Here is an 18,535-nt window from a genome sequence, read left to right on the forward strand (position 1 = left end):
GGGATGGTGTGTTCTGGGTAATGAGCTGTGTTGCTTTTACTCCAAACATATCGTTTGGCACTGTGCCCAAATAGTTCGATTTTGGTTTCATCTGACCAGAGCACCTTCTTCCACATGTTTGGTGTGTCTCCCAGGTGGCTTGTGGCAAACTTTAAACAACACTTTTTATGGATATCTTTGAGAACTGGCTTTCTCCTTGCCACTCTTCTATAAAGGCCAGATTTGTGCAGTGTTTAAACTGATTGTTGTGCTATGGACAGACTCTCCCACCTCAGCTGTAGATCTCTGCAGTTCATCCAGAGTGATCATGGGCCTCTTGGCTGCATCTCTGATCAGTCTTCTCCTTGTTTGAAATGAAAGTTTAGATGGAAGGCCAGGTCTTGGTAGATTTGCAGTGGTATGATACTCCTTCCATTTCAATATGATCGCTTGCACAGTGCTCCTTGGGATGTTTAAAGTTTTGGAAATATTTTTGCAACCAAATCCAGCTTTAAACTTCACAACAGTATCACGGACCTGCCTGTTGTGTTCCTTTGTCTTCATGATGCTCTCTGTGCTTTAAACAGAACACTGAGACTATCACACAGGTGGATTATATTTATCACCATCAGTTATTTAGGACAACATTGGATCATTCAGAGATCCTCAATGAACTTCTGGAGTGATTTTGCTGCACTGAAAGTAAAGGGGCCGAATAATATTGCACATCCCAATTTTCAGTTTTTTATTTTTTACAAAACTTTAAAATAAGCAATAAATATGATTCAACTTTACAATTGTGTCCCACCTGATTCTTCACCATAAAATTTTAATTTTTATCTTTATGTTTGAAGCCTGAAATGTGAGAAAAGTTTGAAAAATTCAAGGGTGCCGAATACTTTCGCAAGGCACTGTATATATTTATCTGGAAATTATCACAAAAGCTTCATGTAAATGGAATTTGTCCCCTTGTTTTGTGTTTAATCTGAGAGCAGCAGAATATAGGGATCATGATTCCGGGAATGTGTCATTTATTGAGCTACTTTTTGTAGTTTCAATAATGTTCAGGTGATAAGTGTTTTTTTTATCACGAGGGGACTAACAAATCTGCTGTCATGTAGTTCTCTTTATTCATCAGCTCTGTATAAATTCATCCCCACCACTGATTGGCAGCTTTCTGTCTATGCACAGTGTGCACAGCAACCCGTAAATAAGTGGTATGCATGAGGTTATACAGAGCTCAGCATGCAGAAAACTGGTAGATCTGCACTACCATAAACTAACATGCAGCTGAGTACAGTGCTGGCCAAAAGTATTGGCACCCCTGCAATTCTGTCAGATAATACTCAGTTTCTTCTTTAAAATGATTGTAATCACAAATTCTTTGGTATTATTATCTTTATTTAATTTGTCTTCAATGAAAAAAAATAAAAAAAATTGTCATAAAGCTAAATTGGATATAATTCCACACCAAGCTTAAAAAAGGGGGTGGACAAAAGTATTGGCACTGTTTGAAAAATCATGTGATGCTTCTCTAATTTGTGTTGGCAATAACTAAATCCCACTTGCAGCCAGTTGACATGGATTAAAGTTGACTCAACCTCTGTCCTGTGTCCTTGTGTGTACCACATTGAGCATGGAGAAAAGAAAGAAGACCAAAGAACTGTCTGAGGACTTGAGAATCCAAATTGTGAGGAAGCATGAGCAATCTCAAGGCTACAAGTCCATCTCCAAAGACCTGAAAGTTCCTGTGTCTACGGTGCGCAGTGTCATCAAGAAGTTTAAAGCCCATGGCACTGTGGCTAACCTCCCTAGATGTGGAAGGAAAAGAAAAATTGATGAACTATTTCAATGCAATATTGTGCAGATGGTGGATAAAGAACCTCGACTAACATCCAAACAAGTTCAAGCTGCCCTGCAGTCCGAGGGTACAACAGTGTCAACCCGTACTATCCGTCGGCGTCTGAATGAAAAGGGACTGTATGGTAGGATACCCAGGAAGACCCCACTTCTTACCCTGAGACATAAAGCCAGGCTGGAGTTTGCCAAAACTTACCTGAGAAAGCCTAAAACGTTTTGGAAGAATGTTCTTTGGTCAGATGAGACAAAAGTAGAGCTTTTTGGGAAAAGCCATCAACATAGAGTTTACAGGAAAAAAAAGAGGCATTCAAAGAAAAGAACACGATCCCTACAGTCAAACATGGCGGAGGTTCCCTGATGTTTTGGGGTTGCTTTGCTGCCTCTGGCACTGGACTGCTTGACCGTGTGCATGGCATTATGAAGTCTGAAGACTACCAACAAATTTTGCAGCATAATGTAGGGCCCAGTGTGAGAAAGCTGGGTCTTCCTCAGAGGTCATGGGTCTTCCAGCAGGACAATGACCCAAAACACACTTCAAAAAGCACTAGAAAATGGTTTTAGAGAAAGCACTGGTGTCTACTAAAGTGGCCAGCAATGAGTCCAGACCTGAACCCCATAGAACACCTGTGGAGAGATCTCAAAATGGCAGCTTGGAGAAGGCACCCTTCAAATCTCAGGGACCTGGAGCAGTTTGCCAAAGAAGAATGGTCTAAAATTCCAGCAGAGCATTGTAAGAAACTCATTGATGGTTACCGGATGCGGTTGTTCGCAGTTATTTTGGCTAAAGGTTGTGCAACTAAGTATTAGGCTAAGGGTGCCAATACTTTTGTCTGGCCCATTTTTGGAGTTTTGTGTTAAATGATCAATGATTTGATTTTTGTTTCATTCTCTTTTGTTTTTTTTCATTGCAAGCAAAATAAATGAAGATAATAATACCAAAGAATTTGTGATTGCAATCATTTTCAAGAAGAAACTGAGTATTATCTGACAGAATTGCAGGGGTGCCAATACTTTTGGCCAGCACTGTATGTGATACATCACTGAAATCTGGGTCTCTGGCCCTACCTACATCCTGCTGCATTCAGATGCGGCAGCAAAAACCTAGTAACAGGTTCCTTTTACAAGATTCTTACGTATATTTCTCGGGGTCTTTTTCCTCACCATCACCAAGTATTCTGAATACCTCCTATTATCTGTCATACATTTAAACAGCCAACTTATCCTTAGACAATATTTACAGTACTGTGCAAACATTTTAGGCAAGTGTAGAAAAATGCTGCAAAGTAAGAATGCTTTCAAAAATAGAAGTGTTCATAGATATTTTTATCATTTAACAAAATGCAAAATGGGTGAATAAAAGATAAATCTAAGTCAAATTGATCTGTATAACTCATAACTCCCTTTATGACAAAGACTGGGGGCACTGGATCACTGTCTGCACTGCCCTACCTCTCCACCACTGTGAACAGGTAAGTGAAGCAGGTTATCTGGTTGAGAGCAGACATGGAGTGTGTATGCGGAGTAATTAACAAGTAGTTGATAGGTGTTGGAAGGGCAAACTTTGGTAATGAGGAAGTACATAGTGAAAGAGCTGCTAATCAATACAAGGTGAAGATGCCTACCTCTGAGGCAGACAGTGTGGCTCTATGTCCGAGACCTCAAATGGCAATAGAAGTACAATGTTTGCCATGTCACATTTAATACACCCGAGTTTAAACACTCTATGGATATATCCATGATCACGGAACATATTCTCATCTGTGGGTAAAACCGCAAAAGTGTAGGTAGCTGACAACCAAAGAGCACAATATCTCCCTGATTTGTGGATATATCTTATTCATGTGTGGTATGTATAGAATGCTTGAAGCATGTTTTGTAATATGACGGCCATATTATTTTTCTAGGTGGTTCCTGGCTGAAAATATGACCGACAATAAGACTAGATCAGAATTTAACCTATAATCAGTTGTCCCCCTCTTACATCAGCTGAGAGAGCAGTGAGAGTTCTGGTAGAGCCTTTATGATATTTCATCTACCGAATATTGGTGTCAGACACAAGAAGAAGCAACATGTAATGCAGATATGCCCATATTTCCCGCAGTATTCTCTGCCAGAAGCTCTCACAGATCCAATTCATAAGATGTATCTGTATTTTATCCCTTTTATTTTATACTTTTTTGCCTGTATGTATGTCTTTTTATTATTTCATCTTTTTTAACCTTTTTAAAGGGAACCTGTCAGGTGCAATATGCACCCATAACCACGAGCAGTTCTGGGTACATATTGCTAATCCCTGCCTAACTGTCCCTGTATACACTAGCATAGATAAAGAGATCTTTAGAAAAAGTATTTATAAAGATCTTTTATGACATGCTAATGAGGCCAGGGGCTAGTCGCAAGTGCGATAGTTCCTTCGCTCATTCCACCCTCCTAACATGTTAGTACGCCCACAGGGGTGTAATAACATGCTACTCAATGCAACATTACCAGTGGTGATGCGTGTACCCGTGTCCGCTGTGACCACTGATCTTAATGCCCGGCACTTCCAGTCAGGCACAGTATGAAGCCGGCTTCAGAGAGGTCTAGTGCCCATGACCGGACGTTCCGGGACTTCTGATCAGTAGTCACAACGGATACAAGTACGCGCGTCACCGCTACTGCTGCTGCATTGAATAGCATGTTAGCATGCCCCTGTGGGTGTGCTGCCAAGCTAAGAGGGCAGAATAAGCGCAGTAACCTACGCCCTTGCGACTAGTCCCTGGCCTCATTAGCATGTCATAAAAGATCTTAAAAATCTCTTTATCTATGCTACTAGATACAGGGACAGTTAGGGAGGGATTAGTAATAAGTACCCAGAACTTCTCGTGGTTCTGGGTGCATATTGCGTCTGACAGGTTCACTTTAAGCACTGTAACTCTTTTTGTATATAAATCTAAAATATCATATGTTTATATAGCTTGGTTGTGTTACCCTATGTATGCCAGAGTGCCAGACGAGTACCTATCAGGTGCTCAGGAAAGCTGGGTGGCATCTATGGTAGTGCAGTGCTAGTACCCAGGGCACACGTCTCGCTAGCCTATTAAAATTACTGAGAAACAGAGGGAAACATTGTGAAAACATACCCTGCTGTAACTAAATAAAAGCATAGTGCATAGAAACATAGGGTACTTAGTAAATACTGTTTTTGATCAAAAAAAGCATAAAGCCATCCCACCAGCGACAAGGTGTACCCAGTTGGGACAGTACCTACACTCTCTAATATTAAAACCTTACCATGGGTCTAAAATAGGCCTCAATGTGGCTAAGGGCTGAGAGTTACCGGGTCCCAACAGGACACACACAGTCAGGGGATGCACAGAATGAAATGCCCAGCTCACGAAGAGGGAGCGCCACACCCTATTCGTACTGAATACAAGAAAACTACATAAAAACAAAAAAATGGTTACTTAAATATGATATTTGGACTAAACCTCCCTGCCCAGTTCCTTCAAAACCTGTGTGCAAATGTATCTAGTAGTATACCTAAAACAATTGATACCTTACGTTTTGAAGGTAAAGGGAGGTCACACCAAGTATTGGTTTTATTTAGATTTTTATTTTGTTCATTAATTTTCTTTTTGGTTAATTGATAATAGTTTATTATTTTTAACACTTCTATATTTTTAAAGCATTCTTACTTTGGATTTTTATACCCACCTAAAACGTTTACACCATACAGTATTGTATGTACAATTATCTCTTAGTGCACCTATCTTGCTTAGGACACTCTGTTGGTAGAAACAGTGCCTTTTTCACTATTTAGATACAAATTGCGAGATCCTCTCCCGAGGATCTAATTAGCATCTAAAATGTATTTTTCAAGAAATGTGTATTACTATAAAAGGAGAACCCCCTTTAAATATCAACATTCTACATTGTTTTAGTCAAACTGGTGAACGCAATTACTATTATTTACAGATGTTATTTTGATTTGTCCACTTTTCACCGTGTTCATTCTCATCTCAGGCACACACAGTGTTCTCCTTGCTTGGGATGGACCACGCTTATGTCACTTCCATAGGAAGACTCATTGGCATGGTGACATTGAGAGAGGTAACTGGCAGAGGCATTTTGGAACATGTAATCTATTAATGATGTGTTTTGAAAGACTATAACAAAATCTGCTTATCTTTACAGCTTCGCAAGGCTATTGAAGGCTCAGTGACTGCTAAAGGTGCTAAAGTGCGCCCTCCCTTAGCCAGCTTCAGAGACAGCTTCACAAGTAGTAGTGAGACAGAGACTGCCAATGTCAGTAAATTGTGGGAAAGAAGTCGTCGGCACTTACTACCTCGTGAATCCAGTCCCTCTGACAGTGATGACAAGTGACCTTAATTATGAGTCATTCTTCAGCCATCATCCACCTGGAAGATTCTGGGGTTTCATATCAGTACTGCCATCTGTATCATACAGAAAACCTTAAATGCACAAGCTGAACATTCGAATCGTGAGTCTTCCATCCCAGCTCCTGAGGAGGAAGTAGGAGTTGGGTTATTTTAATGTGGCCTTTATTGGCCTTCTTTCCAGAAGTGCACCTTCTCAATAATGTGATAGTTGTGCTTGTGAGGATCACTGGACCTGGGCGCAATCTGGAACAGCGTAATAATGTACTGACTTGACAGACTGGACTGCCATAAATCAGTAGCCATATTTTTTAATTTCCAGTTTTGACATGCTGGATAAAAGGGTTAACGCTGCCACTAATTTTATGTGCCATTAAAATATATTAATGTTGTGTGTGTACAATGTTCTAGCTACAAGAAATCAAAGTATCATTGACCAGTAATTTCTGGTGAGGCTACCTCCTTATGCCTTATCCACAAAGCAAAGTTTTGTAAGCGTTTTCTTTAGCCACAACTAATTCTGGATCTAAGGGGTACTTTACACACTGCAACATCGCTAGCAATTGCTACCGATGTCGCGTGCGATAGCACCCGCCCCCGTCGTTGTAACGATATGTGGTGATCGCTGCCGCAGCGTCACACGCACATACCTGTTTAGTGACGTTGCTGTGACTGCCAAACAATTCCTCCCTCAAGGGGGAGGTGCGTTCGGCGTCACCGCAACGTCACTAAGCGGCCGGCCAATAGAAGCGGAGGGGCGGAGATGAGCGGGACGTAACATCCCGCCCACTTTCTTCCGCATTGCCGGTGGACGCAGGTAAGGAGATGTTTTTCGTTCCTGCGGTGTCACACACAGCGATGTGTGCTGCCGCAGGAACGACAAGAACATCGTACCTGCAGCAGCAACGATATTAAAGAAATGAACGGCGTGTCAACGAGCAACGATTTTACACGTTTTTGTGCTCATTGATCGTCGCTCATTTGTGTCACACTCTGCGATGTCGCTACCGGCGCCGGATGTGCGTCACTAACGACGTGACCCCGACGATATATCGGTAGCGATGTCACAGCGTGTAAAGTACCCCTAAGCCTGAGAAAAATAATGAATCTTTTTTCGTTTCACATCCCTTCCCTTTAGGATCAATCATGGATTTGGCAGCAGAAAACGCATTCAAAACTGCATTGTATGAATAAGGCATTAACCTCCCTGCACTATCAGCATCTGATTCTACCTCACTTATAGGAGATCTGTTCTCACATAGGCTAGAGATCAAAGGAGGGTTTGTAGGTTGACAAATGACCATGACCCAGAATTAAGGCAAAGTGCGACTTTTGCATTCAGTCTAATGGTGCCCTAGAAACTGGTGTCATTGCAATTGTCATTGCGATAGAAGTGAATAAAGCAAATATTTAACTGCTACAAACTACAAAAGTAAACTATTGTATTTATTAACATAACAAATATGAACGAGACTTTTTTCCAAGACTTATGTGGCTGAGCATAATTTGTAAGAGACCCTACCAGTCATGTACCAGTTGGGTAGGTGTGTATTTTAATCATATATTATTTCCAAGTACATTTTCCCTACAATAAGCATGGCCTCCAAATATATTTAATGACTAGGGAGAATCATTCTAACATGATAGGATGAGTATAAAAGAGAAAGTATAGCAGTATTTATACTACAGATAACATGGAACTAAAGACTAAAATGCAAAATAGAAAGACACAATAATCCTGAAACTGTTGCAGCTTGAGGATACAATGAAACTTACATCAGGCTGAATCATTCATCACATATTGCAAAGCATGTGTACTTTGATATGCAGATTAGACTTAATTGACTTTTTGGAACTTCCCAATTTATCCAAGTGTAGTCCAATAAGTGACCCGCCATTTTTTCTTTCCTTTAACACTAGAAGTCCCAGAATGACCTGAAGGATTTGCGGTCTCTGTCGGCTCACTCGCCAACCGAGCTCTCTTTTTTGGTAGAGGAGGAGTCTCCTCATCTGCAAGATAAAAAATTTCAAATTAACATTTTGTTTTGGTTCTAAATAAAAAAGATAGTCTATGGGTCATTTGACCCTCTTTCGAGATTTCAGGGGGGAGCTTGAAATTTCTGGGACTTCTAGTGTTAAATCAATGGAAAGTGCTGAAAGTAGCATGAAATAATCACCATGCGAACATATCCACGTTATGTGACAAACAAAAACAAGAAATTAATAAATCTGATTTAAGAATTGCACATAAAACCTTTCAGGAACTCTCAAGTTCTGTTTCCAGAACGCAACGTCTATGGAATCTTCTGAAGTTCATGGTAGCAAGTCCTCAAATGATATAGACGGACTTATAGGGGTTCTCTGAGTATTGTTATAAAATAAAAAAAATACACATTTAAATATTAAAAATATTTTCAAAATACTTTTATTTAGCAAATATGTATGCTTTAGTGCACTCTGTAAGGATTTTAAAGATGGCAACTGCCATAAATCAGTGTGCATCTGTACTGGATTTCAGAGGGCACGCAGTAGGATGGGTTGCATAAAGAACATCTGCTCGAGAGATATGTCAGGTCAGAGCAGTGTCCTGTCAGGCATCCTGAACTCACATTCGTCAGCTGAGTTAACCTGACAAGATACTGAGCGGAGTGGACTAAAGTAAAAGATAAACACCTTTATTTAGCTGACTGAGAACGAACATCCACCTCAGTCAGCCTGACAGTTTTAGTGCAATCCAGGGACTATGCCTATCTTGCTTTTCACGCAGCCTGTCCTAGGATGGACTGCACATTGCTACCGTGTTTTTCCAAAAATAAGGCCTCCCCTAAAAAGAAGACCTAGCAGGGATTTTCAGCATTTTCGGAGCAAGGCTTAAATATAAGCCCTACTCCAAAAATAAGCCCTAGTCGCGGTTCAATAATGAAGTGTCAATGCAGTTAAAAAGGTTAAAGATACTGCAGGACACTTCAGTATAGAAAGCAGACACTCCACAATCATACTCATCAGACGCCGAGTGTGAAGACCTGCAGTGGATCGCACACCCACACACATCAGATCTCACACCTGCACACATTGAATCACACACACAATCACCCATCAGATCGCACACATTCACCACATCCAGCGATACCGATTTCGTCTGGTTGGCAGACTCCTGAGACGCAGTGCGTTGGAACGCAATCCTGCGGCTGCGGATGGAAAACTTACAGGACCTGCAGTGCGTAACTTCCTCTTATCTTTCCCTGCTGCCGGATGTGGTGAGTGACTAGTGAGTGTGTGCGATTTGATCGGTGATTGTGTGTGTGTGATCTGGTGTGTGTGTGATCTGGTGTGTGTGTATGAGTGTGTACGCCATCTGATGTATGTGTGTGTCGGCCAGAAGCAGGGGAGTACGGCGGGCAGCATACTTGGTGAGTGAGCCAGATGCCCAGGCCCTAAGTATGAGTCTTCTAGGAAGGGGGGGGTCTGCTTTTTTGGGGGGGGTAAACTTACCCCCAATCATGTTTCTCCAAGAATAAGACCTACTCCAAAAAAAGTATAAGACTGTCTTATTTTTAGAAAAATACGGTAGATGGAAGTTGCCATTTTAAAATTCTGATATTTATTATTTTATTAAAGTCACAATACCTCTCTAAACTCCTTCCTTTAGATTTTCAAATGGACTGCCAATCTGAGCAGAAGAGGAAAACAGAGGGTACATGAAAAATATATAGTAACTTTTCAGTCCCCGGGTGGAGGGTCTCTTTAGGACCAGAACACGATAAATGCCAATTTACATAATGCTATTTTGATTCACAGTTTTTATTTTACTTAATATGCAAAGCAATAGTGAAGCCTAAAAATCATCCATGTCATGCAATGTTCCCAGATTATTCTCTTATGGCTTGTAGATGGATTACTAAAACGTGGTACAAAATTAAAGTATACTGATGGTAACTAAAACTGTTGTTTATGCAAAGTTAGAAAAACCAGAGCATTTCTTACAAAAATAATCCAAAAAATCAGTAGTTGTCTCAAAGCTCTCCCTTAGCTACTGAGATACAGACTTTTTATTAAAAGAAAGGGAAGAAAAAGAAATTTAAAAAAACCAAAACAGCAATATTGTTACTAACTTGTTCCAATATTTTATTCAGGGTTTCCCGATTTGTCTTTTTAAAGTATATGGGCATCTCAAGGGGAAATTTTATGTTTTGTTTTAAACTCAAATACTTATATTTTTTTTCTCAACTGATTCGGGACTGCAAACTTACAATGCCCTGCGAAAGTATTCAATAACACCCCCCCCCCCCCCCCGCCACACACACACACACTCCCTTGGCTTTTTACCTATTTTTTTTTACAGTACAACCTGTGTTTAATTATTTTTGTAAACCTATTTATGTGTGATGCATCAGCACTAAATACAGTGGAACCTTGCTTAACGAGAACAATCCGTTCTGGGACTGTGCTTGTTAATCAAGGTACTCGTTCAGCAGAGCAAGATTTCCCATAGGAAATCATTGCAATGCTGACGATCCGTTCCACAACTTCTAAAATGTCCCATCCTGGTCTCCTATTCTATCATTCCACACATGCACAAATATGCACAACCACACACAAACTCACACAAACACACAAGCATGCATGCACACACACATATATGCTCACCTTACCTTCCGTTCCATCGCCGGTCTGCTGGGACTTGCTGTTCTCTGGTACGGGGCCGGGCTGTGTAATGCGTTACCATAACGACGAGGCAGGAACTTCCCGGCCAGAGCGCTGACGTCAAAGGTAGAGCCGCTTGCCTCTGATTGGCCAGCACTCTGCCTTTCATTAGCGGTGACAGGAAGTTCCTCCCTTGTCGCTATGGATGCAGATACACAGCGTGGACTGGAGCGCAGCGGCGCACTACAGCACCCAGGAGGCCGGCGATGAAACGAAAGGTAAACATATTATGTTATATTATATGCTCACCTTACCTTCCGTTCCATCGCAGTCCTCCTGGGTCTTGTAGTTCGCCGCGAGGACTTCGCGATGTACCCGGGAACTACAAGAACCATGAGGCCGGCGGTGGAACGGAAGGTAAGGTGAGCATAATACTGTATGTGCGTACGTGTGTGTGTGTTTGTGAGTACATGTGTGTGCTTGTGTGGACTGCAAGTGCGGGTCAGAGAGCGGTGGATGTACAGAACCGGAAGTGTGTGCGGTGAGAATTTCGCTCGTACAGCAAAGCTTTCTCGTAAAGCGGGTTACAAATTAACAGAAAGCTTTGCTTGTTAAGCGAAATTCTCGTTAAGAGGGTTACTCGTTAAGCGAGGTACCACTGTAGTTTAATTTTGGGGAAGTGAAGTAAGAAAAATATAGGCAAAAATTAAATTTATGGGATTAAATAAAAAAATGCCATGTGCATATCTATTCACTCTTTTGGCTATGAAGCCCCTAAAAATTTCTGGTGCAAGCAATTACCTTCATAAGTCACATACTTAGTGAAAGGAAGTCCACCTGTGCACAATGTAAATGACCTGTGCAGGGGTGGAACAATCGCAGTCGCAGCAGTCAAGATCGTGACCGGGCACGGGAGTACAGGGGCCCGAGGACCTCAGCCAGTGGCATACCACCAATGGCGGAAGGCCATGCGACCGCTATGGGGCCCGTGAGTCAGGGAGACCAGGTACAAGCGCTGGCAAGCGCCCGCGAGCCTCCCGCCAAGGATCACACTTTCAATTGTATTGACATTGCAGATTTCGATACAATTGACAACAATGTTGAGAGGGGGAGCGGAGCACTCCCTCTCTCACCTTTCTCCCGCTGTGTCTATGGTGCTTTGATATGTCAGCACCCTTCGGAGCACGATGACGTCGCTGTGCTGAGATGTGCAGAGCAGCAAAACAATGGACACACTGAGAAGACCGGAGAAGCAGGGGAGCAAGGAAACGTGAGTATGTATTTAATCATAGTGGCCAAAGAACTATGGGGGGTGCATTAAACGATATGGGGTGGCTGCATACTACTATATGGAGGAATATGGGGGCTGCATAATACTATATGGAGGAATATAAGGGCTGCATAAAACTATATGGGAGCTACCTAATACTATATAGGAGATGCATAATACTATATAGAGGACTATGCAGTCTTCATAATACTATATGAAGGACTATTCGTTCTGCATAAATACTATATGGAGGAATATGTGGGCTGCATAATACTATATGGGGGATGCATAACAGTATATGGAGGAATGTAGGGCCTGCATAATACTATATGGAGGAATATGTGGGCTGCTTAATACTGTATGGAGGAATATGTGGGTTGCATAATATTATATGGAGGAATATGGGGCTGAATAATATTATATGGAGGAATTTGTAGGCTGCATAGTACTATATGGAGGAATATTGGGGCTGCATAATACTATATGGAGGACTATGGGGGCTGAATTATATTATATGGAGGAATATGGGTGCATTATAATACACGGAGGACTATGAGGAGTGAATTACTCTACATGCAGGACTATGGGGTGCATTATACTATATGGAAGACTATGGGGAGTGTATTATAATATATGGAGGACTATAAGGAGTGTATTATAAAATATATGGTGGATTGTGGGGAGTGTATTTTATATGTGGAGGACTGTGAGATGCATTATATGATATGAAGGACTATGAGGATGCATTATAATATATGAACGACTATGGGGGCTGCATTATACTATATGAAGGACTATGGGGGATGCATTATACTATAAGATGCATTATAATACATGGAGGACTAATGGGTGTGCATTATAATATATGAATAACTATGGGGGTACATTATAATATATAGAGGACTATGGGAGAGCACATTATACTACATGGAGGACTATGTAGGACCCATTACTCTATCGAGGACTATGTGTGTCCCATTATACTATATGAAAGTCTTTGTGGGGCCCATTATTTTATTTGGAGGGACTTTATCTACAGTTTGAGGGCCATTATACTGTGTGCAAGCATATATACAGTGTGAAGGTTTGTGTGGGGTCTATCATACTGGGCGTCTCCATGCAAGTATCGTGATCAACTCCAGACTGAGAAGCTGTGGTGAGCTGGCTTTTTGTTTCCTCTAAGTTTACAATAATGTTATTTATAGCACAAATATAATGTACAGCAAAAAAAAAAAATAGATGGGGCTATATATCAGGATGGGGGACAAAGATACAAGCATTGGATGGGAAAGATGGTTGCTGAGGGAATGAGGAACTTTCTCTCAGCACCCAGCTTTCCGATGCTCTCCTATACATCTTTAACTAAGCACCCAGCTTTCCCATGCTCTGATAGCCCTCAGCACCCAGCTTTCCTATATTCTGATATCCATCTTATCCTCAGCACCCAGCTTTCAAATGCTCTGCTATACATCTTTCTCTCAGCACTCAACTTTCCCATGTTTTAATATACATCTTTCCCTCAGCACCCAGCTTTCCCGTGCTCTGATATCAAGGGCAAGCTGGGTGCTGAGAGAAAGATGTATAGCAGAGCATTCAAAAGCTGGGTGCTGAGGACAAGATAGCTTTCATAACATGAAAATGCTGAGGGAAAGAGCAAAGTGTCAACGTAATTATCATGTACCGCAAGAGAGGCGGAGACGTGGGGGAAGTCAAGTCCAAATTTTGTATCGGGGCCAATCGAACTCTTTTTACGCCACTGGTCCTGTGGTTTCTCAGTATATACACACACCTTTTCTGAAAGGCCACAGAGGCTGCAACACCATTAAGCAAGAGCCATCACTAACCAAACAACACCATGAAGACCAAGAAGATTTACAAACAAGACAGAGACAAAGTTGTTGAGAAGTACAAGTCAGGTAAAGATTATAGAGACTTAAGGTCCAGTCACACTAAGCAACTTACCAGCGATCCCAACAACGATAGGGATCGCTGGTAAGTTGCTAGGAGGTTGCTGGTGAGATGTCACACTGCGACGCTCCAGCGATCCCACCAGCAACCTGACCTGGCAGGGATCGCTGGAGCGTGGCTACACAAGTTGCTGGTGAGCTCACCAGTGACCAGCCCCCAGCGCCGCGTGGAAGATGCTGCGCTTGGTAACTAAGGTAAATATCGGGTAACCAACCCGATATTTACCTTGGTTACCAGCGCACGGAGCTACACGTGCAGAGAGCAGGGAGCAGCGCACACTGAGCGCTGGCTCCCTGCTCTCCTAGTTACAGCACACACCGGGTTAATTACCCGATGTGTGCTGCAGCTACATGTGCACAGAGCAGGGAGCAGCGCACAATGCTTAGCGCTGGCTCCCTGCTCTCCTAGCTACAGCACACATCGGGTTAATTAACCCGATGTGTCCTGCAGCTATATGTGCACAGAGCAGGAGCCAGCACTGACAGTGAGCGCGGCGGAGGCTGGTAACAAAGGTAAATATCGGGTAACCAAGGACAGGGCTTCTTGGTTACCCGATGTTTACTGTGGTTACCAGCCTCCGCAGAAGCCGGCTCCTGCTGCCTGCACATTTAGTTGTTGCTGTCTCGCTGTCACACACAGCGATCTGTGCTTCACAGCGGGACAGCAACAACTAAAAAATGGCCCAGGACATTCAGCAACAACCAACGACCTCACAGCAGGGGCCAGGTTGTTGCTGGATGTCACACACAGCAACATCGCTAGCAACGTCACAAAAGTTGTTCGTTAGCAGCGATGTTGCTAGCGATGTTGCTTAGTGTGACGGGGCCTTTATCCAAAATGGCTCGCAGCTGTAATTGGCACAAAAGGAGGCTATACAAAGTACTGACTTCAGGGGGTTGACTATGCACACTGAATTTTTTAGTTATTTTGTCCTATTTTTTGTATGTTTCACAATAAAATAAAAAAAAATGTTCACAGTTGTAAGCATGTTATTTACATAAAGTGATGCAAACCTTAAAAAAAAACTGTGAAATTCCAGGCTGTGAGGTAGCAAAACACAAAAATGCCAGGAAGGGGGGTAAATACTTTCACAAAACACTGTACAAGTGCATCTCCATAAATTAGAATATCATCAAAAAGTTAATTTAGTTCAGTAATTAAAATCAAAAAGCGAAACACATCTATAGAGTCATTACAAACAGAGTGATCTATTTTGAGTGTTTATTTCTGTTAATGTTGATGATTATGGTTTAGAGCCAATGAAAACCCAAGTGTCATTTTCTCAGAAAATTAGAATAATTACCCCAAAAGACCTGCAAAGGCTTCCTAAGTGTTTAAAATGACAGTTTGACAATGACAATGACAATGACTTAGTTTGATTCAGTAGGGTACACAATCATGGGGAAGACTGCTGATTTGACAGATGTCCAGAGGGCAGTTATTGACACACTCCACTAGGAGGATAAGCCACAAAAGGTCATTGCTAAAGAAACTGGCTCTTCACAGAGTGCTGTATCCAAGCATATTAACCCTAGAATGCGCAACCATAGAAATCAACCATAGAAAACAAGTAACCTAGCAGGCCTGCGAGGCCCCAGATATGCGTTTTAGGGTTAATGGAAAGTTGAGTGGAAGGAAAAAGTGTGGTAGAAAAAGGTGCACAAGCAACCGGGATAACTGCAGCCTTGATAGGATTGTTAAGAAAAGTCCGTTCAAAAATCTAGGGGAGATTCACAAAGAGTGGACTGCTGCTGCAGTCAGTGCGTCAAGAGCCACCACACACAGACATATCCAGGACATGGGCTACAAGTGTCACATTCCTTGTGACAAGCCACTCATGACCAATAGACAACGCCAGAAGTGTCTTACCTGGGCCAAGGAGAAAAAAAGAACTGGACTGTTGCTCAGTGGTCCAAGGTGTTGTTTTCAAATGAAAGTAAATTTTGCATTTCATTTGGCAATCAAGGTCTCAGAGTCTGGAGGAAGAGTGGAGAGGCCACAATCCAAGATGCTTGAGGTCTAGTGTGAAGTTTCCACAATCAGTGATGGTTTGGGGAGCCATGTCATCTACTGGTGTAGGTCCACTGTGTTTTATGAAGACCAAAGTCAGTGCAGCTATCTACCAGGAAATTTTAGAGCACTTCATGCTTCCATCTGCCGACAAGCTTTGCACCCATACCTGTTAACCCCTTAGCTATCGCTATCCACTCGTACCTGTTAACCCCTTAAATTGGACTGTAAAGATGTGACAGCGCCATTTTAACGGCGATCGCGGTAATCTCATATTCACAGGCTGCCACCGGAAGTTACGTGACATGATCATGTGGATCCGATGGTTGTCATGGTAACACAGGGTCATGTGATGACTCCTGTAGCTCACATGACTTAGGTCCTGTAACCAGCAGCTGAATACTGCAGGTTACAAGACATGATCATTTCTCCCAATCAGAGCAGCACCACTCAGAAATAAATGAGCTATCAGAATGCTGATCTTTATAGCCCTCTTGGGGGATTAGTAAAATAAATAAAAAAAGTTTAAAGAAAAGTTTTAAAAAATTAAAACAAAAATAAAAAAAACCCTAAAAGTTCAAATCACCTCCCTTTCGCCCCATTGAAAATTAAAGGGTTACAAAAATAAAAAATATACACACATTTGGTATCGCCGCGTTCAAAAATGCCCAATCTATAAAATATAAAATCAATTATTCTGATCGGTACACAAGCATCAAAAAAATTACCAAACGCCAGAATTACGTTTTTTGGTCGCCGCAAGTTTTGCGCAAAATGCAATAACAGGCGATCAAAAAGTAGCATCGGCGCAAAAATGGTACTGTTAAAAATGTCAGCTCGAGACACAAAAAATAATCCATCACTGAGCCATACATTCCATAAAGTGAAACGCTACGGGTCGCGGAAAATGGCACAAAATGTACGCCACTTTTTTCAGACAAACTTCTGATTTTAACCCCTCATATAAAAGTACACCTAGGCATGTTTGGTGTCTACGAGCTCACATCAACACATCAGTTTTACCATATAGTGAACACAATGAATAAAATATCTCAACAATTTTTCCACATTTGGTATGTTTTTGCCATTTTCTAGTACACTATGTGGTAAAACTCTTGGTTTCATTTAAAAGTACAGCTCGTTCCACAAAAAACGAGCCCTCACATGGCAAGACTGACGGAAAAATAAAAAAGTTACGGCTCTCAGAAGGAAGGTGGAAAAAAAAAGGAAAGTGCATGATCGGCTGGTCATGAAGGGGTTAATAACCAGAGTACTGCTATGCTTGATTGGTCAGAAAACTTGCCTGACCTAAACCCCATAGAGAATCTATGGGGTATTGTCAAGAGGAAGATGAAAGACACCAGACCCAACAATGTAAATGAGCTGAAGGCTGCTATCAAAGCAACCTGAGCTTCCATAACACCTCAGCAGTGCCATAGGCTGATCGCCTCCATGCCACGCCGCACTGATGCAGTAATTCATGGAAAAAGAGCCCCAACCAAGTATTGAGTGCATTTACTGTACATACTTTTCAGTAGGCCAACATTTCTGAGGTTAAAATAATTTTTCAGTTGGTCTTATATAATATTTTAATTTTCTGAGATAATGACTTTTGGGTTTTCATTGGCTGTAAGCCATAATCATCAACATTAACAGAAATAAACACGTGAAATAGATCACTCTGTGTGTAATGACTGTATATAATATATGTGTTTCCCTTTTTGTATTGAATTACTGAAATAAATTAACTTTTTGATGATATTCTAATTTATTGAGATGCACTTGTACATCAGTGTTGGGCCAAACTTTGATGTGGTCATAAATAAGGTGAGAGAAGGTTAGAAAAGAAAGATAAAAGTTACTAATTCTCCCATCAGAACAAGCTGACTGACAGATTTGCAGTTACCTCCTGCGCCCAGTAATATGGAGGGAAAGAAAGAAGCTATAAATTCCCAACAGTTAATTGCAAAAATAGATTTTGGCATAAAATGCATTTAAGCAAAAAGAAAAAGTCACCGAAGCAATCCATATACTTTAATGAAAATTATTAATTAGACACCATATTATTTACATCTGTTGCCCACAAATCTATATTTACAACTGTCATTTAATTTATGGCAATTACTAATCTTGAGGGGAAAAATGTTTATACATTCACAATTTATACTTCGCAATTTAAGCTGGACTTCCTTTGCCTACTAAGGTCCTCCAATATATAGACCAGGATTACTTACTAATAATTCTTTATGTAACATTTTTTTTTTTTACAAAACATTCTGCCAATAGATATGCAGCCATGAATGCCATTGGCACCATCTGTTTTGCACCCTGGACATTACGAACCATAAAGGGCCCGTCACACACAGAGATACATCTTTGGCAGATCTGTGGTTGCAGTGTAATCATGGACATATTGTTCCATTTG

At 41.4% G+C, this 18,535-nt stretch overlaps 1 protein-coding gene across 2 annotated transcripts in view; it reads left to right on the forward strand.

Moving 5' to 3' along the window:
- CLCN2 (chloride voltage-gated channel 2) overlaps window positions 1-6,610 on the forward strand; it is a 223,752-nt gene extending 217,142 nt beyond the window's left edge. For both annotated transcript variants that reach the window (XM_075340340.1, XM_075340341.1), the window contains 2 exons: window positions 5,845-5,931; window positions 6,016-6,610. In XM_075340340.1, the coding sequence (XP_075196455.1) occupies window positions 5,845-5,931; window positions 6,016-6,204 (276 nt within the window). In that variant the 3' untranslated portion in view covers window positions 6,205-6,610. The remainder of the gene's footprint in view (window positions 1-5,844; window positions 5,932-6,015) is intronic.
- The last annotated feature ends 11,925 nt before the right edge of the window (window positions 6,611-18,535 follow it).

This window comes from Anomaloglossus baeobatrachus, chromosome 3 (genome assembly GCF_048569485.1).
Source record: "Anomaloglossus baeobatrachus isolate aAnoBae1 chromosome 3, aAnoBae1.hap1, whole genome shotgun sequence".
Classification (NCBI taxonomy): domain Eukaryota; kingdom Metazoa; phylum Chordata; class Amphibia; order Anura; family Aromobatidae; genus Anomaloglossus; species Anomaloglossus baeobatrachus.